Consider the following 18865-nt stretch of genomic DNA (forward strand, 5'->3'; position numbering starts at 1 on the left):
GCACACCATGACAGAAACTTCATAAACTCATTCATATTTCTACACGAGTCTCCAGCTATGTTAAAGATTTTTTTCTTTCAAACATTTGTAAGAATCTCTTATGGTTCTCAAAATACTTCCACAAGTCCAGTAAGTGTAGTCCAGTAACATATTGATGGTATTATTTTTCATAATTATTTTTAATACAATTATTTATTATTTTTAATGCAATTTGAACTGAAACTGGTATATAAAATGTATTTCCTGTAGAAAATGCAGTGTGAATGCTAATAGCTGAATAGTTTGAGTTGAATTTTTATAATTGCTGAAATCTTTGGTGAAAAACATGTTACAGTTTTTGCCCGTTGCTTGAACACATTTTGCAAAAGTTCGCTCATTGTGCCAAAACTCTAAACACAAGTAAACATGACACAACAAAATATAGCATTCACATCTGTGCCAAACTGAAACTCTGCTGTCAAAACCTAACATTCCTCTGTCAAAATGTAACTCTGTTGACAAAATGACACATACTTGCATCATATGCAGATCAGATCAGGGGGAACACACTAGTCTACTTTATATAAAACACTGCAGTCTTTGATTGTCATTGTTTATTCAGAAGGCATATTTTCAGGAGACACAGACAACCAAAAAAGCAAATAGGCCTACTCAATATTGTACATTGCAGCACCATGAATTCAGATAAAGCAAAAAAAACATAATACAGTAATGGAAAAAACACTATACTGTACACACAAAAAATCATGACAATTGTGCATACGTGGGCTCATGGATCCCGCCGTCTGTTGGGGTCTGGCCACAGGACCTCATCGACATCGCAAGCAGTGTCTTCTCCCGCTGGGCACCGGGGAAAATATCCTCTTGCATGTCGAAACCATCCATGGATTGCTGTCACCTGACTGTCGCCGCAGGCCTGTTCCATTGCCTGCAGAAGAGGCATGCGGGCATGTTGGCGGTCATATACACGCCATCTCCAAGCCTAAAATAATCCTCTATAGGGTTTAAAAATGGTGAGTAAGGGGACAAGTATACCACTTCAAGTTGGTTGTGGTTGGAGAACCAGGCCTGGAGCAGAGCAGCCCGATGGAAACTGACATGATCCCATATCACCACAAACCTGGGCTGATCTGCTCTGTTCTGTACAACTATATCATGGAGAGCATCTAGAAATGTGAGTATATGTTGGCTATTGTATGGACCTAGTTTTGCATGATGATGCAGAAGCCCTCGAAGGCTTATGGTGGCACACAATGAGATATTTCCCCCGCGCTGCCCTGGGACGTGCACAATTGCCCTTTGGCCAATTACATTACGACCCCGTCGTCTTGTTTCGCACAGGTCGAATCCAGCTTCATCAATGAAAATGAATTCATGAGGCTGTGCAGCTCCATCCATGGCCAAGATTCTCTGTAAAACAAAGAGAACATATTACTGCACTACAGTGCTACACATACAGGACCCTCACCCATCACACAGGTACCTGTGTAGCTCTCAGGATGGATCCATGTGGTACTGATATGGTACATATTCAGCTGCTACTGGATTTCACCAATACTGTATTGTCCATGTAAAGGACAGTTACACGTACCCGTACATATTCAGCTCGAAGTCCTTTGACCCTGTCGCTGTTCCTCTCAAATGGGACTCTGTAGAGCTGCTTCATGGTGATGCTGTGTTGTCCCAAGATGCGTCTGATGGTGGTGATGCTCACATGGTTTATGTTGTTGAACACTTGCCTGTCTGCAAGTATTTGCTTTCGTAGCTGGTGGAGACGGATGGCATTGTCTGCCCTCACTAGGTCCACAACGGCGAGTTCCTGCTGTTGTGTGAACAGGCGTTGGCGTCCTGCCCCAGAAGGTCTTCGAGTCATTCTAGAGAAATACAACCACATACTGTCATCGCTTTGCTTATTTTTCTTACAGTACTTTACTGTATATACTGTATCATCCACTGTACAACACTGTACTTCAATATAAGTAATCATGGTATGTTTCACAGAAACGACCACTTTGGCTGCAAGAGGAGCATCAGCACCCTGCAATACCCTGTACACTTGATGTGGTGATGTGATATACTGTAGAACAGTGCTATGAAAACCATCTGAGTAGAGTAGAAGGCAGAGAGGTGAAGACAGACCTGCTTTCTAGTCTGAATGTTCTTATTACAGATGCCACTGTGAAGCGGCTTAGATGTGGGTGGACTCTCTGCCCAGCTTCCCTCATAGTCAGGCCGTGGTTGATGACATGGTCCACCAAAGTTGCTCTTATATCATCAGAAATATGGGTCCGTGCATGGCCTCTTCGACGACGACCTCCTCCTCCTCCTCTTCCTCTTGCTCTCCCTCCATCCATGCTTGCAAAGTTCTTGAATTGGCTAAACTGAGGGCTTTTTGTAGTTGGCTAATTGGTGTTCAGTTTTGCAAGTAAGTGCCTTCAGGTGTGTATTGAGTGGTCGCAATTACCCGATGTGTTTTGTATTTTGGATACATGTGTTTTCCAAATGGCACCCTGAAATTTCATTTTGTGAACGAAGTGTCTTATGTATGAAATAGAGTGTAGTATGCAGGACCATGTGTGTTGCATAATTGCAACTAGGGTGCAAAGCAGCGCTTTTGTTTAAGGTATGGGTACATGTGTTTGAGGTATGGTAACAAAAGCTTCAAGTTGTGTTACTTTAGTCTAAGCATGGGTTTATAGTGTTCAAGCAACGGGCAAAAGCTGTAAATGGGCTGAAATACAGCGAAACATTCACCTGACAGCCAAAGCACAGAACTGAAATTCACACAGAAGAACTTTGAAACCAGCTGAACAGCTTGAAAACGTACATAAGAAAAACTGTCTAATGGTAAAAGAAAACTTAGAACTAGAACACATCTGAGTGAATATTACAGTATTTTCTGAATGCTTAAACCCTAACTGTGATTCTTACAGCACAATTTCTAAAACTATTAATACTTATAGCAAAACCACTCACTGAGTTTGCAAAACTAAAAGCACAAACACTGCTTTGCACTCAGTTTGCCATTTCGTAACACACACTTTGCAAACCTGTAGCTACAATCCACTGCACAGCACTCTTTCTGCAGAACTGTAAACACAACTCACTGCTTTACACTCAATTTCCAAATGATCAACACACTCCTAGCAAAACTATACACATTTACGGCCATTATTTGCACTATTTTGCCAACTGTCTGGCACACTGTCACATGTGAAAACTTTTTTAGATAATTAGTTCACTTTGCAATCAGCCCAAGCACTATAATACAGGTAAGCTCTGTGTGTGGAGTACAATGGAGGGAGCAGGAAGAGTGAGAAGTAGAGGAGGCCGAGCAAGAGGACGTGGAGGTAAAGTAGTAGGATGAAGAGGACGACAAGGACGAGGAGGAGCAAGAGGAGGATGAGGAGGGGGGAGAGGACGAGGAGGGGGGAGAGGAAGGGTAAGAAGAGTAAGAAATAGAATTGCTGATGACATCAGAGCTACAATAGTGGACCATGTAATCAACCGTGGAATGACCCTGGGGGAAGCTGGCCAACGGGTTCAGCCTAACTCGAGCCGCTACACTGTAGCAAGCGTCATAAGGACATTTTGAAATGAGAATCGGTTAGTACAGTCACTTTGCACTAAGATTTGTAGCACTGCCATATGCTAATGAGAAACACAACAATACCATAGATGTAAAAATACTGAAATTGTAACTTTACAGAATTGCTAGACGACCAGATGCTGGGGCAGAGGAAGCATGTTCACTGCAGACCAAGAAACCCATATAGTCAATATGGAGATTGCAAATAATCCTATACTTGGAAATAAACACTTGTGTTTCTTTTGATGTGTGTGAATAAACACCAGTACTTGAAGTTTGGATCCCTCTATGCTTACGGATCTATGACAAAAGTATGAGCTCAAACTGACATGGCCTACCTTGTGCACAGAGAAAGCAAAAGCCAGGTGTGTTTTTCATTCATACCATCAGTGTGTAGTTGGTGCATTGTGCGCTTATTAATATGATGGCTTGTGTTAACTGTTGGATACAAAAATACCATTTTTACAAAGGTGTGGAGAGTTAAGCAGTTAAGTTAAGGGTTATTCGCTTTTACAAGGAAACTACAATGTTTTGCTGATTGGGTGAAGAGTTTTCTTATTTGTGTGTAGAGTTTTGCAAAAATAGCCAATAGTTACAAAAAATGTGCTCAAGCCATCAGAAAAAACTGTAACAGCTCAAATTCTTTAAATCACTGGAAGGTGGAATCATGTGTTTTAAATGTCGAAACTCAAGAATCTCAAATGAAAAAAACTGAATATTTTCAGTTTTGAATGTGCGTGTGTGTGTGTCTGTGTGTGTCTGTGTGCGTGTGTGTGCGTGTGTGTGTGTCTGTGTGTGTGTGCCCCTGTCTGTGTATGTTTGTATGTCTGTGTTTATGTTTGCAGCCATGTTTGTAAACATTGCTTTCTGGATGTGGGTTATGTGTCACTGCGTTTCTGTGTGTGTGTCCATGTTTGTAAACATTGTTAGGCATGTCATGTTGGCCTTGTGTAGCTGCTGGCTGTTCCTTGCTTTTCTAATGTTTCTGCCAATTCTTCACAGCTGAAAAACAAATAGTTTTGAGGAAACGTTTTGCTTTTCCAGCCTTTCTGCTTAAGTTATTACTTCTCTACTAAATTATACTATTTCTGCTACTATGTTACATTTCTACTAAGTTATACTATTATACTACTGTACATTAAGTTACACTGTTACACCACTTGTTCCAAGTTGCTATGTTTGTGCTAATTATTAACATTTCTGCTGAATTACAATACTGCTGCTGTGTTGAACCATTTCTGCCAAGTTATTACATTTGTGCTAAGTTGTTATGCTTAAGCGAAACGAAACTTACAAGTTCAACTACTTTTCAAATGCTGACTTCAGCTTCTTCAGCTGTTGTCAGCAGACAGCTTCAGCCTTACAGCATTCACACAGCATTTTCGCAGGAAATGCACATTTTTCTAGTTAAAATGTTTGATTTAACTTTTGTTTATTTACACGTTGACAGTTTCATTACTCTGTGTGTGTGTGTGTGTGTGTGTGTGTGGAGAAGGGGGGTATTACAAGCGTCAAGTGGAACAGGATATGACGCCATCTTCTCCGTGCACACAGCTGATCGGAGACAGAAACAATAACGATCACACTCGTCATTATTGGCGATTTGTAACCCAGAGAATGTGAAGCACCGTGTTAGTATCCAGGCTCATACGGGGCTGACTGTCAGCGGAAGCTGCTGCAGTGGCGACGAAGAGCTAAAGACGCTTAGTTTTGTTACATCAGAGGCCTACCTGCGATGCTAAGCTAAGTACCGAGCTGTCACCGTTAGCACGGTAAACAGTTGGAGAAACAAGTGAGGGGGGGTCTTCCCAGCTGTAATTAGAGACGTTTGTGTGACCGTGTCTGCTGCAGATGTGTGGGAAGCCTGTCTGCTGATCACAGCCTCTCGCAGACCTTCTCTTGGCGCTTTCGCTCAGCCGTAAGATGTGGTTGAAACTGTTCTTCTTGCTCTTATATTTCATAGTGTTGTTTACGTTGGCGAGGATTTTTGAGGCAGTAGTTTGGTATGAGACTGGTATGTTCGCTACGCAGCTTGTGGATCCGGTTACTCTCAGTTACAAGAAGTTAAAGACCATCCTGGAATGTCGAGGGCTGGGATACTCCGGGCTGGTTGAGAAGAAGGATGTGAGCGAGCTGGTAGAGAAATCAGGTAAAGCCAGAGGCATCGCACAGTCTTCATCATTAGTGGGTTCATGTACACGAGCTGCTGTCTCATTTATCTGAGCACCACTAAAGTCTGAAAGCATAAAAGTTTCTCAGTTGAATCTCCAAAAATGTCATGTGTGTGTGTGTGTGTGTTTCTCAAGTTCAGGACTTTGAAACTGCAAAGAAGCGAACGGTCAGGTTCTGATAGAGAGGGCAGGGCTCGCCGCGAAGGGTCCTCACAAGGGTCCGGCACCATCAAACGATTGCTTCTCCACAACGTGGAAGCTTTTCTCAGGCATTGTAATAACCAAGCTGGGTAGGCAGACGTGTCAATACATTAAAACGGCTCTGAAAGACGTTGTAAATGGCACCACAGGCCAAAGCATCAGCTCAGGGTTGATAAACAGGGGCTCTTAAGACAGGGTCAACCAGCCTGAGCACTGTCTGGATGACTACAAGAATCTAATGCCCCACACATGGATACTCGAGAGCCTGGCATTAAACAAGGGTAATAATGTGCTAAAAACATTGATGAGGAAGTCAGGGGGACTGTGGAAGACAACACTGAAGGCCAACTCCAAGACAACCCCACAAATTACCATCAGCTGTGAAATATACCAATGTGATGCATTGTCCCCACTCCTGTTCTGCATAAGCCTCAACCATTCAGTCAGCTCAGGGTGGACACAGATACAGATTCAGCTGCTGGGTGACCATCAGCCACCTCCACTACATTAATGGCATCAATGTGTATGCCAGGAGCGAGATATCGACTCACCGGTCAGCCTCACCAGGATCTACAGCCAGGATACTGGGATGCCATTCAAACTGGATAAGTGTGGCCAAATGTTTGCAAAGAGAGGGAAAGTGATCCAGACTAAAGAGATGGAGTTGCACGAAGGCAGAATAGCATAGAGGACCGCTACCAGGGCCTGAGTATCCCATGGGCCAATGAGAACCATGAAGAAGATACACGACCATATCAAATACGTCAAGTAGATGGGACAGGTGCTGAAAGGCATAAGATTCAGCTCATCAGTACATGTTCCCTATCAGCCATCAGATACCCTGCTGGGATAATAAGCTGCCCGCAGGAGGAGATGAATGCCAGCGATGCCACTGAAACACCTCACAATACATGGAAGTGTGTGTGTGAGAACAAGTATCGAACATGTCACCAGTTTTCTAAGTAAATATATTTGTAAAGGTGCTATTGTCCCACACGTGCGAGGAATCAAACCGTAGATGATCATGAATTATGTGTAATAATGAGAAATTAATTAGTTTTGAAATGTTTCTGTAACCAAATCTGTTCTTATGTTTTCCACCAATAAGGTTGTGAATGTCCTGCGAGAGCGCATTGATCTGACCTGTTATAGATGTTTCTTGGACATCTTGGTACTGGAACAGGTTCTGATAGGCCATCAATGGGGACTGAAGCAGCTAATATGAGTTTGCACTAAGGGGCAGGATTGTTTTCTAATTGATTGATCTCAGTTGGTGTGATGACTCCATGCCTGTAGCTATAGTTGAATTTCTTTGCCGGTGTGGACTGGGTCGGTGGTTCCTGACATTTGGTAACAATTTGATGTGTTTGCTCTTTTAAAATCATAATAACAGAAACGACCCAAATGACGTTTTTTCTTCGAGTCCTGCCTGTTTGCCAGCTGAAGTTATTTGTGGAGTTTTCTTTGCATCCTAAACACTTTTTCTGGAAGTTGTGGCTGTAATTTATGTTTTGCTACCTGGTTTCAACTGAATCCTTCATTTTTCAGGTCTTAGTTTGAACACTGCTGCTACAGTCCCTTGGATAGATTTTGATTTTCCAGCTTTATAAAATTCAATCAGTCGTTGGTAGGATTTCTTTGTCAGCCACTTACACACACTGCGTTGGTGGCCTCCAGTGTGTGTGTCTTTGCTGTTCCTTGGACTGCACTCTTCACAACAGTAGCTCAGCGTTCCAACATCTGGAAGGAGTCATTTGTATTGCAGCTGGAGATAGCGTTTGTGCTGTACCTTGTCTATGACAAGGGGAGCCAGGATGTCAGGTAGCCAACTATCAGAACTGGAGAAAAGTGTGATGAAGAAAAGTGTGCCCATGTCTGAGGCTTTGGAAGCTGCTAACCTCCTGAAGAGTCCAGTATACCAGAGATAGAGTCCAGGAGAATAAACCAGCTTTTCTGCATTGAACCATTCAAGGTGTGCTCAGTGTTAGGGGAACAATATGAGGACAGCTCCACCGAGGCTGGAGACAGACCAATACTGGAAGGGCACATGGGACAAGGATGCAACACATAACAATGCTTAGACCACAGCAGCCTCTCTGAACAGGCTCCAGTAACCATCAGTGGCAGCAGTGGAATGCTTAAAAATGTACACGATCAATAGGAGTCCGAATGACAGGCCAATGTTATTGCTGTTATTGATCTTAGTGGATCAGTGAGCTGATCTCTCATTCACTCCTAGCATACAGCTCGATGTCATCCATGTACAGGAGGTGGATAACAGTTGCTCTGTTCTGTAGTGGGTTTCTGTAGCCAGTAATGCAGAACAGCAGTGGAGGTCATCTCCTTTGTAAACCCTGCACTTAATAGCAATGGCTGATGAAGTGGCATCATCAGGACATCAGTGGGATGTGGCAAACGACACTATAGACCAGCCTCAAGTGAACGGCACACGTTGCCACCTCCTGTACATGGATGACATCGAGCTGCATGCTAGGAGTGAATGAGAGATCAGCTCACTGATCCACTAAGATCAATAACAGCAATAACACTGGCCTGTCATTCGGACTGGAGACGTGTAGGAGGATGGTAACACATAGGGGGAAGGTGATCAGAACTGAGGGGATTGCACATTGCAGGCAGAGAATGTAGCTATAATACTTGGAGTCCCACAGTCAGACGGGAACCATGAAGAGGCTGTTAGGAGCTGCAACCACCAAATACCTGCAGAGACGAGTCCTGAGGAGTCGGCTGAACGGGAAGAACAAGATCTAACCAATCACCACCTGCCGGCTGTCAGATGCAATTTCAGTTTTATTTATATAGCGCCAAATCACAACAAAAGTCGCCTCAAGATGCCCTGCTGGAATAATATAACTGTTTGAAGCCTCTGGCGTCAATACAAGAAAGACGTGGAAGCTGAAGGCAACAGTGACCTCCGTGGTCGTCGGAGCACTCGGGCGGAGTTCTCCATACCTGGGCAGGTGGCTCCAGCAGATCCCAGGAATGACATGAGAGATCAAGAGCACAGTCCTAGGAACAGCAAAGATACTGCACAGGACAAGCTCGTCTTCTGACAACGCTCGAAGAATAAAGACGCAGGAGGAAGAATTAGGGTTTGTTTTTTTATTTTTTTAAATAATATGAGAGGGAGAAATTTATAGATACTGTTCATTTCGTTATATGATTGGCACAACACCGGTTCATCCTTGGATTTAGGTCCCTTATTTATGTTTGATTGATTCGTAGGTCAGCGTTATGTGGCTGAAAAAAACCGACTTCCTTTGAAAATGGTTACGTACAAAAACTGGACTGAAGAGTGAAAAATGTCTGTACTCAAGACCACTTTAACTGTCCTGGCCTTGGATGTAAAACAAAAACAAACATGAGGTGGTTCAAGAACTTTTCACAGTATGTGTGTATGTAGTCTTTGCCTGTACGTAGACCACTGCTGCATGGATTGCAAGTATCAGTGCTCTTTAAAACCTGCTACACTTTGCTCTGTCACAGGAGAGCTGACACAGGGGGAGCTGTACTCGGCCATAAAGAAGCAGAAGGAGCAGACAGAGGCCGACGGCTCCAGCACCACACACTTCAGTGGAGAGGTGCACTTCTATGAATTAGTAGAGGACACTAAAGATGGGATCTGGTTAGTTCAGGTAAAAGCACATTCTCTGTTAAACCCTGTCAGTGGTGTATGATTAAGTGTCCATCCCATCATGTTCTTAATCTCATGTCTAACTTGGTTGGAAAAAAAGAATCTTACAAGCAGCAGCAGCAGCCGGGTGTTGCTACTCAAATGCATTTGATGAATTAATCTTTAGAAAGTGTGGCCACCTCTATTAAAGCAAACATATGGGTAGTTTGTCGGTCTGGAGCTTTCAGGGGTATTAACGTAAAGCAAAGGAGGAAATGCATTAGTAAAGAATTAACTGCTGCTGCCTATTAGAGAGGGTTTATTTATCTATTTATATATAAGGAACCCCATTAGCTTCCACAGTACTGGTTGCTAGTCTTCCAGCCCGAGCCATCAAGTATAAGCTAATAAAACATTACACAATAAAGTAGATGCAAAAATATCCTCATAATTTAGCTCTTACATCCACAGTGAGGCTTCACAGTTGTAAAAATGTAAGCATGTAAATATCAGTAACACTGAGGCACAACATTGGCCTCTTACAATGTTTACAATAATTAAAAACTGTGTAGAGGCTTTAATTTTTTTAAACTAGCAATAGCAGCTAGTTCTCTCATTATGTAAGGCTGTTTGTTCCACTTTAAAGATGCTCCGAATATAACAGAGTTTTTCAAAACTGACCTTTGGCTCGAGGAGTTACTACATTGCAGTCGTGTAGCATAATTGTGTATTTTATCTGGAAGTCAAAGTAAGCCATGGTGTAATTAGCTTGTACTGGAAGCCACAAAGGTTTATTCTGCATTTGATCGATGCTGGTATAGTATGAACATCTTAACACTAATGTGGTCGCCTTATTCTGGACTAACTGGTCACTGTGTCCGCTCAGAGCTTCATAACCCAAAGTGTACAGCAAAAGCAACCCAAGACTTTCTGCAGGCAAAGAAATGTTCTTCAGTGGACAAGTCGGTCACCCTAATGAGGAATAATGTTGAGTTACCGAAGACAAGATTGAAAGGAGAGATCCACAAACCAGCAGCAGCTGGAGATTATTTTGGTAGTTGACTAATCTGCTAATTTTTCTTTCATTATTTAATTAGTCAACAAATATTTCAGTAACTCTGATCTCCGCCTCTGTGGGCAATGCTCCAGTTCTTCACCTGTTGTCCAGTTGTCTCAAAATAATGACCCAGGAAATGTATTAATTTGAAAATAATCAAATGTATTTAATATTTACTCAGTAGGTCTATCAGAATGAAAAATGAAATGAATCTAAATATTAGGTGATACAAAATATGATTACAGAGTATCAGCAGCTGCCCCTGCAGCCCGCTGCACCACCCCTCCACTGCAGCGGAGCCACAGGCCACGCCCCCACCACGCCCCCGACTCAAAATGTTTTCAAAATCTGGCAAAAACTTGTTTCAAAGCAAAAATATATATTTGCAGTCAGTCTGAGTGTGTGTATGTTAGTCAGCTAACAAACTGAATAAAAGTTTGTACATCCAAAGCTGCATGCACGCTCCACTGCTGGAGCTCCACTGCTGGTGGATGTAAACGTTCACATCCCTGCACTGAAATTAAGTTCTTTAGGAAAGTGTTATTTGGCATGTTAATCAAAACTAACGTGGTTTACTGTTTTTCTGCTGCTTTTTTTGTAAATCAGGAAGTTTGAAATTTTAGCAATAACAATAATAATATTTTAGCATTAAAAATATTGTAATTCTAGAACTGAACTTGTGCTTGCTGGTGTAAACTATTTTAGTAATTACCCATACTGGGAGTTTAGGGCAGCTGTGGCATAAATCAAAGTAAATGGATGGAAAATGGCTGCACTGTCACGACAAAGCTGGTGCAAAGAGACAAAAGAAGCGTGCGCGACGTTGGTTCGCCCACAGTGACAGTCTCACTGGAACATGGAAGCCTTTTGTAATAAAGTGGGTTTAATCTGCAAATCATATTAAAAGCTGATTGTCCAGCACTACCAATGTGACCGTATCATGTCCCTGTGTGTGACGGCAGGTCATTGCTCAGGACCGGGAAGCTCTGCTCAGTCAGTCCAACTGGGGGAAGATGGTACAGAAGGTGTCCCAGTTTGGTATCAGAACTGGAACCTTCAACTGCTCCAATGACTACAGGTGATATGCTGTTACTCCACAGAAAGAGACACTACGGAAGTTGAACAACAATTACACAATCTGACAGTCACACTAGGAAAGAACATGGTGGAAGGCTGCACCGCGACCCTGTGCAGTGATCCTGCAGTCTTTGAAGTGGTTGCTTTGAAGATGGGGACCAGGTCTAGGACCAGGTCTGTGACCAGGTCTGTGACTTCCAGCCAGTGACCATCTTCAAAGCAACTACCATGCCACAATAGTGACAATATGGCGATAAGACACGGTGTTGAAAATCACAGATGAGTTTGAATTTCAGTGACCTCAACCTCAAGGTCAGAGGTCAGTTTAGTTTCATTCATTTTTATTCATATAGTGCCACGTGGTGGGCGGCTGTAGCTCAGGAGGTAGAGCAGGTCATCTACTGATCGTAAGGTTAGTGGCTCCTGGCTCCTCCAGTCTGCATGTCAAGTATCCTTGGGCTAACTAACTAACCCCAAGTTGCTCTCGGATGCATCCATCGGAGTATCAGTGTGTGTGAATGGTAGTTAGGAAGCACTAAGAAACTTAGAAGACAGTGCTTGTGTGATTGGGTGAATGTGGCATGTTGTGTGGAGCGCTTTGAGTCCTCCAGGAGAGCATAAAAGCTCTATATAAGAATCAGTCCATTTACCATTTACCACGTCACAACAACAGTTGCCTCAGAGCACTTAGGTCAGGTTTTCTGAAAGTGTTGTGAATGCGATAACTTGAGAACGAGGCAACAATGGATGCCTCAGGTGTATCGACCAGGAGGCTGAGATCTGTTTGAGATAATACAATGATTACCTAAAATAAATAAAAACTGTTACTCTGTTGATGCAGGTTTACAAAAATTCACGTTAAACAAATACGAATTTATATAATTATTCATATAAACTACTAACAGAGTCCAGGCAGAACCTCACACATCTGAAACAGAAATTCCTCCACAGGACGGCGGTTTGACTGCAACTGTGGAGTACAATCACATGTTCACAGGTTGACAACCAGTTGACGTGAGTCCTGTACTGCAGGAGGACATGTCGCAGAGTAGTTGTGCTCATTGGCACAGATGGATTCGGACCGATTGTATGCTGGGAAACTGGTTCCCTCCCAGCAGACGGCGTGAAATCAGCAGTGTTTGCTCACCTTCAGTTGGAGATGTTATCCAACAGCAAAGATTCACTGTGCCACCAGCTTGGTCACGAGGAGCATTTATTTTGATGTGGAACCACCTGACATGAAAAGCTGTTTTAGTTTCATTGACCTCTCAAAGCCACTTTATCCTTTTTTTGCACAAACCAGGACATGATCAATATTTCCTAGTTTGTAGGACAGGATCTGATTGGACAGCTAAGCTAAAACAAGCTGAAGTTCTTTGCTGTCAGAAGAACCACTCAGAGATGAAATGTTGCTGTCACGGTCTTTGCATTTGCTTCGTAAACACGCTTGGGACAGACTGTTAGAAGCAGTTTTGTGATGTGTGACATGTGCTGTTGGCAAACCCACTCTGACTACAGGGACTGGATGCAGTCCACTACATGTTCAGACACACACCCTCTGCCACACAGCAGCACAACTACGACGTACTGTATAATAGCGCTGGTATGTCGTGGAGCAGTAGTGGCTTTATATGGGGCCATAAAGCTGAGCGGTTCCAGTGGGACAGATGACACTGCATGTAGATTTGACCTGCTGTCATGCTGTGCTGTGGATTACTGTTGGTTATGTCTTCTGTCTGCTAGGTCGTGCATCAAGCGTGGCTGGCAGCGCTCCACCCTGATCATGTCGGTTCCCCAGACTTCAGCATCAAAGGGCAAAGTCATGCTTAAAGAGTACAAAGGGAGTCGGGTTGAAACTGAGCAGATCTTCCGCTGGATGACCTCACATGTGGCTCATCGAATCAAAACCCTGCATCATTCGGAGCAGCTCGTGGAGGAGTGGCGTTCTGACCCAGCTCATCCACTGAAAATGTTTCTGTTTGCCCGCCTGTCCCAGCCGCCGGCCTTTTTCTCCTCGCTGTCTGTTAAGTTCACCGGCAGGATCGAGTTCATCTTTGTGGATGTGCGTCGTTGGGGTAACTATAGCAGCCTATCAGAGATTGGTGTGACACGCAGCCCCGCCTACGTCCTTAAGATGCCTGAGGGCATATATCACTACGGCAACAGGTGATGACTGTTAATGAAGATGTCTGATTTTTTTAAAAACACGTTTTTTTATGTAAAGAAATTAAACTGCAGTCTGTGTTTCGTCCCCTGTCTGTCCTACAACCGTCCCCAAAGCACCGGGGAGTTCCTGTCCCTCGCTGCCATGGATACTTTCCTGCGTTCGGTCCAACCAGAGGTCAACGATCTGTTTGTCTTCAGTTTGGTCCTCATCAACTTGCTGGCCTGGATGGACCTCTTCATTACACAGGTCACTGTTTCAGTCTTCCTTAGTTGTTCTACTCGACTCGAAGTTTACTTGTTCGTGCACTACATTTATCTGACAGCTTTGATACTTCTAGGTACAGCTACATTAGCACAGCCTAACTACACATGCTGTCTGTGCTGCTTAATAGACCTGCACAGGAACGGGACGTTTCTCCCAGAAATGCATCAGTTGTCATTTTCTTGGTAGATTTTCTTTCTTCTTCCTGCCAATATCATTGTTATTATTATTGTCAAGTCTGATTTTCTTCCTACAAATGATTTCAGACAGCATACACAATCAACTTTTCTTCAATCCACAATTTTATTTTCATAATAAAATAAATTATTCAGCTTTACAATTTCCCCCACATTGCATTAAGTTACAGTTCTTCTCTCATTGAAACAAATAAACATAAAGTTTTCTAGTACTACTGAGATGCACAGGGAATTAACTGAAAAACTGCCATGCGCCTGTCTTTACCTGGAGTATTTTAGCTGTTAGTAAGCATGCATGTTGTCCATGTACGTGCATGCAAAGGACCAGCTTGTAGTCGGTTATACGTGATGCTGATTGGCCGATCCCTGGCCACTTGTCTGGTGCATCTTCAGTCCTGTTACAGACCTGCACGTCACTATAAGATATCCTGACTGAACAGCTCTCTTTAGGCCTGCAACATCTCCAAACCTGATGTTACTTTCTTTCCTTTTGTGTTTGGGTTTTGTTGCATTGTCTTTGGTCTTCTAGCTTCCAGGTCATGTAGTGCTGTTCTGAAATTCTGATGTGAATTGTTAACATGCTTTCAGGGAGCAACCGTGAAACGATTTGTAGTTCTGATCCGAACACTTGGGACCTACAACTCCATACTGCTGGTTTCCTGGCTGCCAGTTCTGGTAGGGAATCATCGGCACCGCTCAGTCCTCACGCCTGACTTTTTTTCTTGTGTTAAGCATTTTACTTTCATTTGCTGCAGTAGAGAAAAAAAGACTGAACGAGAGCGAAACAATAACGATTTATTAACATAATTTTAAAAAAGTGATTTAGCAGTCATCTAGAATTAAGGCAAATCTTCTGTGATTTATTAAACATTTATTAAAAGTCATTAATACAAAAATACTGAAAATCCATTTTAATACTGATTGAAATGAATATTTGGACGAGCACAGGGAGCGTGCTTCGTGTCCTCTCATACTTTATGCTAACAGTTTCTAAACATATTAGTGTTTCCATTTTAGTGGAAACACTAATATGTTTAGAAACTTTTCTGATTTTCTTTTTATAAATAGATTCATAAATGCTTGGATTATTGTACTACAATATAATGTGCTGTATCTGGACTAAATACACTTCAGGGGCGACTTAAAGTGAGTGAGTTTTCACTTTTAATGGTTAGCCAACTTAAATCTCTAAAACATCTGTTCCAGTGCATTTGCAGTTAAGCTGCATTCATTTGCACACATATTACTTACATACATTTAAAAAATAGGAGGGACTTTCAAATTAAAAGCGACAAAATTACGATTTTCCACAAAATCACAAAAACAGCCGTCCACTGTGGGAGTTTCCTGGAGAATGTTGGTGGACGAACCGGACCTTTACCTGTCGTCCCAACCAAAGGCCTGGATGTGGCCTGCAGGCCTGCACGATGCCCAGTTTTGTTCGAATGTCTACATCCACCAGGACATCACGGAACATTTGCCATCGTTGGCAGTGAATCAAGTATAGTGCAGTTACTCCACATTAACCAGGGCTGTGTGTCGCACTTTACTGCATTCATATCAGAGAGAATCCAACCTGTTCTGACAGTATGTAACAACAGACTGCATGTTCTGTTTTTACTGAGCAAACTTGTTAATAATTGTCTACTAATCACTGCCTGCTCACCCTCTCCAGGCTCTCCTTCAGCTGCCCTATCTGGACATTCTGCACGGCTACAGTCTGAAGCTGCTGCGTTATGCTGACACCACTACACTAGCCAGCCTAGTGAGAGCTGACTGGACCTTCTACTCATCCCACCCAGCTCTCTTCCTCTCTACCTATCTAGCCCACGGCCTGCTAGTCGACTACTTTGAGAAGAAACGGCGCTGTGGTACCAGGAGCCAAGAAGACAGCCGTACAAACCTGGAGTGGCTGGCCAGTCTGTGGGACTGGTACACTTCCTACCTGCTCCATCCAATTGCATCACTACAGCAGTTTCCGTCTGACCAGTCAGAGTGGGAAGATGATCCTAACTTCTTATTTGAGCATTTGGCTTTTCCTGATCTGTGGCTTCGTCCATTAGTAAACATGGATTACATCAAAACGCTGCCGACCTGGAGGCTCAGAGCAGCTGGTCAGTCCAGGTTGGAGGCCTCTTGTGAAAAGGCGGATGAAGAAACACGTAGTCAACATTCAGACAAAGAGAGGAAGGAACCTCCACATGGTAGCAGCAGCCACAAGAGATCACTATGTAGTGTGAACTTCAACTCACAGCTTCCTGCGTGCGGCGACGTGGATGCCAGCGGCGGGCGTCAGTGTGCGTGCGCTGCTGAATCATCCGGGAATGGAAGCTCGCTGTCAGCTGACAGGGCGGTGAAGGATAACTGCGTCGTATCTGACTGTGTTTCTAACCATCAACACTGTGATTGGTCAATGTGGCCCTGTGACATGCTTCAGTGTTCAGAATGTGTGGTTTGTCTGGAGACCTTTGTGAGCGAGGAGGTACTGATGGGTCTCCCCTGTGGCCACGCCTTCCACCAGCAGTGCATTGTGGTATGGTTGGCAGCGGGCAGACACTGCTGTCCAGTATGTCGCTGGCCCAGCTACAAAAAGAAACAGCAGAGGGCTGCTCAGAGTAGTTCTACTGACAACACAGTGCAGGACTGATGAGATAGCCTTCAGCTATCGATGGTGACAGTTTCTCCTCTTCGTGTGTCTCTTCAAACTCTCTAACCATCAAGAATAATTAAGAAGGAAACGTGGTCGGTAAGCGTGATTAGGGCGGCGTTATTATGAGCCATTAGTAATCTTTGCTTCCATTCCTGTTGATGAGCAGGGCTATCAAAGCCCAGCTACAATGCTTCTTATCTAGACGGGACGTTGACTCTCACAGTAACCATGTGTGTAGCCACAATAAACAATGTAGTGCAGTGAAAACATTTTTAATTTTGCTTTGTCATTCTTAAAGTTTGGATGTTGTCAGTCTGAGAGAAAATGTAATCGCCCCAATAACGCTACCAGCTGGATTTCTGTCAGGACGATAAGCTGAATGCATCAGAAGACATTTGTACAGAAATCTATGTAGACTCTGTGCTTCGTCCTGTGTCACGACCATCTGCACCTGCAGCAAAGAAGGCCTTTGCTTTGTGTTTGCATTTTGTCCTGAACTGTATGAAATGAAATGGCTCTGTCTCCTGCACACTGGTCACCATAGGAGAGGAGTATAATTCAAATAAATTAATTGGATATAATTGCTGAGAAGCACTTTCCTGTAACTCTGACCGTTTTTCCCAAGAAACATCTGGAATTATTCAGATTAAACTTTGTCTCCTGTCTGTTGCAATATTTCACCTGAGACGTCATCAACACAGATTATGGTCAGAGGTCTCACACAGTGAACAGACTGTTGATGTGCATGCAGGGCGACAGGACTGACTCTGACTGGAGCACTTTGAAAACCTCACTGGTCACCTGAAAATGAGGCTTTGGTGTTTGTAAGCTGATTCAGAGTAACAGTAAAGTGTGACCAGTTCTAGACTTCGTCACTATTGTGTACCTTGATTTTCTTCGTGGTCTCTGAAGACTAAACCAAAGCAAATGTCACAAAATTGGGGTTCATATGTGCGAGAGCTAAAATAAGGTTCGTTGCATGCTTCAGAGACGAATCATGTTTGGAGTAAACTGTGTGGGTGATCACACCATCTTACATCCACTCTAAGAACACTCAAGCAACACCGCTAACCTGATGGCTGCGACTATGATCAGAGTAAGCAGTACCAGCTGTGCACAGTCCCACCCAGGACAGATAGTTTCAGCTTTTACCAACTAAGAGCAAGACGAGACCCCCTGTTATGGGACCACAACAGCTGCATTATCTGGGAGTTTTTAGACTATCCATCTTCAAAAGAATTCTGTTTTGTATGATATCAATATGTTATCACAGATGTGCCCTGATCAACTGAACCCAAACTATCTGCCTAATATTTTTTTCCTAACATGCTCAGTGTTTTGACCTGAGCAGTTTTTCCCATCAAACAACATTTATTGTCCTGCTAGTTTAAGCTGCTGCACCACGGTGGGCGCTATAGGTCTGCAACAGTCTGTGGGTGGATGGATGCAGGGTTTCCCTGGCAAATATTGTATTGTAATTAAAAGATTAACGTTATTCATCTCTCAATGGTTATTTGGTGTAGTTAATCAATACCAAACTTGCGTGTGTGTGTGGTTAAAACAAAACCAGCTAAACTTTTTGCAGCTGGTGACAAAACCACAGGTGAAACTAACTGATCGTTAATGGTCACGTACATACCCCTGCTCTGGCTCGCCTGCTCTAAGTGTCAAGTTTCATCTCAATCCACTGCAATATTCCTTTGATGTTAAAGTACAGTTATCCTGCTTAATTGAATATAATATGTAGGACGAGTACAGTGAATGCATCACATTCAAAAATGATTTAAAAATCACTTTAGAAATTAGTGAACAGTTCTGCGCAAATTCAACAAGGTTAATGTAATAAACACAAATGTAGAAA

The 18865-nt window shown here is 43.2% G+C and overlaps 1 protein-coding gene and 1 pseudogene across 2 annotated transcripts; one reads left to right on the forward strand and one right to left on the reverse strand.

Moving 5' to 3' along the window:
- Window positions 1-752: 752 nt before the first annotated feature.
- On the reverse strand, window positions 753-2048 carry LOC146392995 (uncharacterized; annotated as a pseudogene). The gene is made up of 2 exons (XR_014801281.1): window positions 1592-2048; window positions 753-1410 (listed from the first exon to the last, which is right to left on the reverse strand). The product of XR_014801281.1 is annotated as an uncharacterized LOC146392995 (transcript).
- A 3047-nt stretch (window positions 2049-5095) lies between these two features.
- rnf103 (ring finger protein 103) lies at window positions 5096-18499 on the forward strand. Its single transcript, XM_084908490.1, has 7 exons — window positions 5096-5738; window positions 9469-9617; window positions 11615-11730; window positions 13473-13895; window positions 14010-14142; window positions 14943-15029; window positions 16030-18499. The coding sequence occupies exons 1-7, from the start codon at window positions 5513-5515 to the stop codon at window positions 16999-17001; spliced, it is 2106 nt and encodes a 701-aa protein (XP_084764616.1). The 5' UTR covers window positions 5096-5512; the 3' UTR covers window positions 17002-18499.
- Window positions 18500-18865: the final 366 nt, after the last annotated feature.

Source organism: Perissodus microlepis, chromosome 2 (assembly GCF_051167445.1).
Source record: "Perissodus microlepis isolate ML-2025 ecotype Zambia chromosome 2, ASM5116744v1, whole genome shotgun sequence".
Classification (NCBI taxonomy): Eukaryota; Metazoa; Chordata; class Actinopteri; order Cichliformes; family Cichlidae; genus Perissodus; species Perissodus microlepis.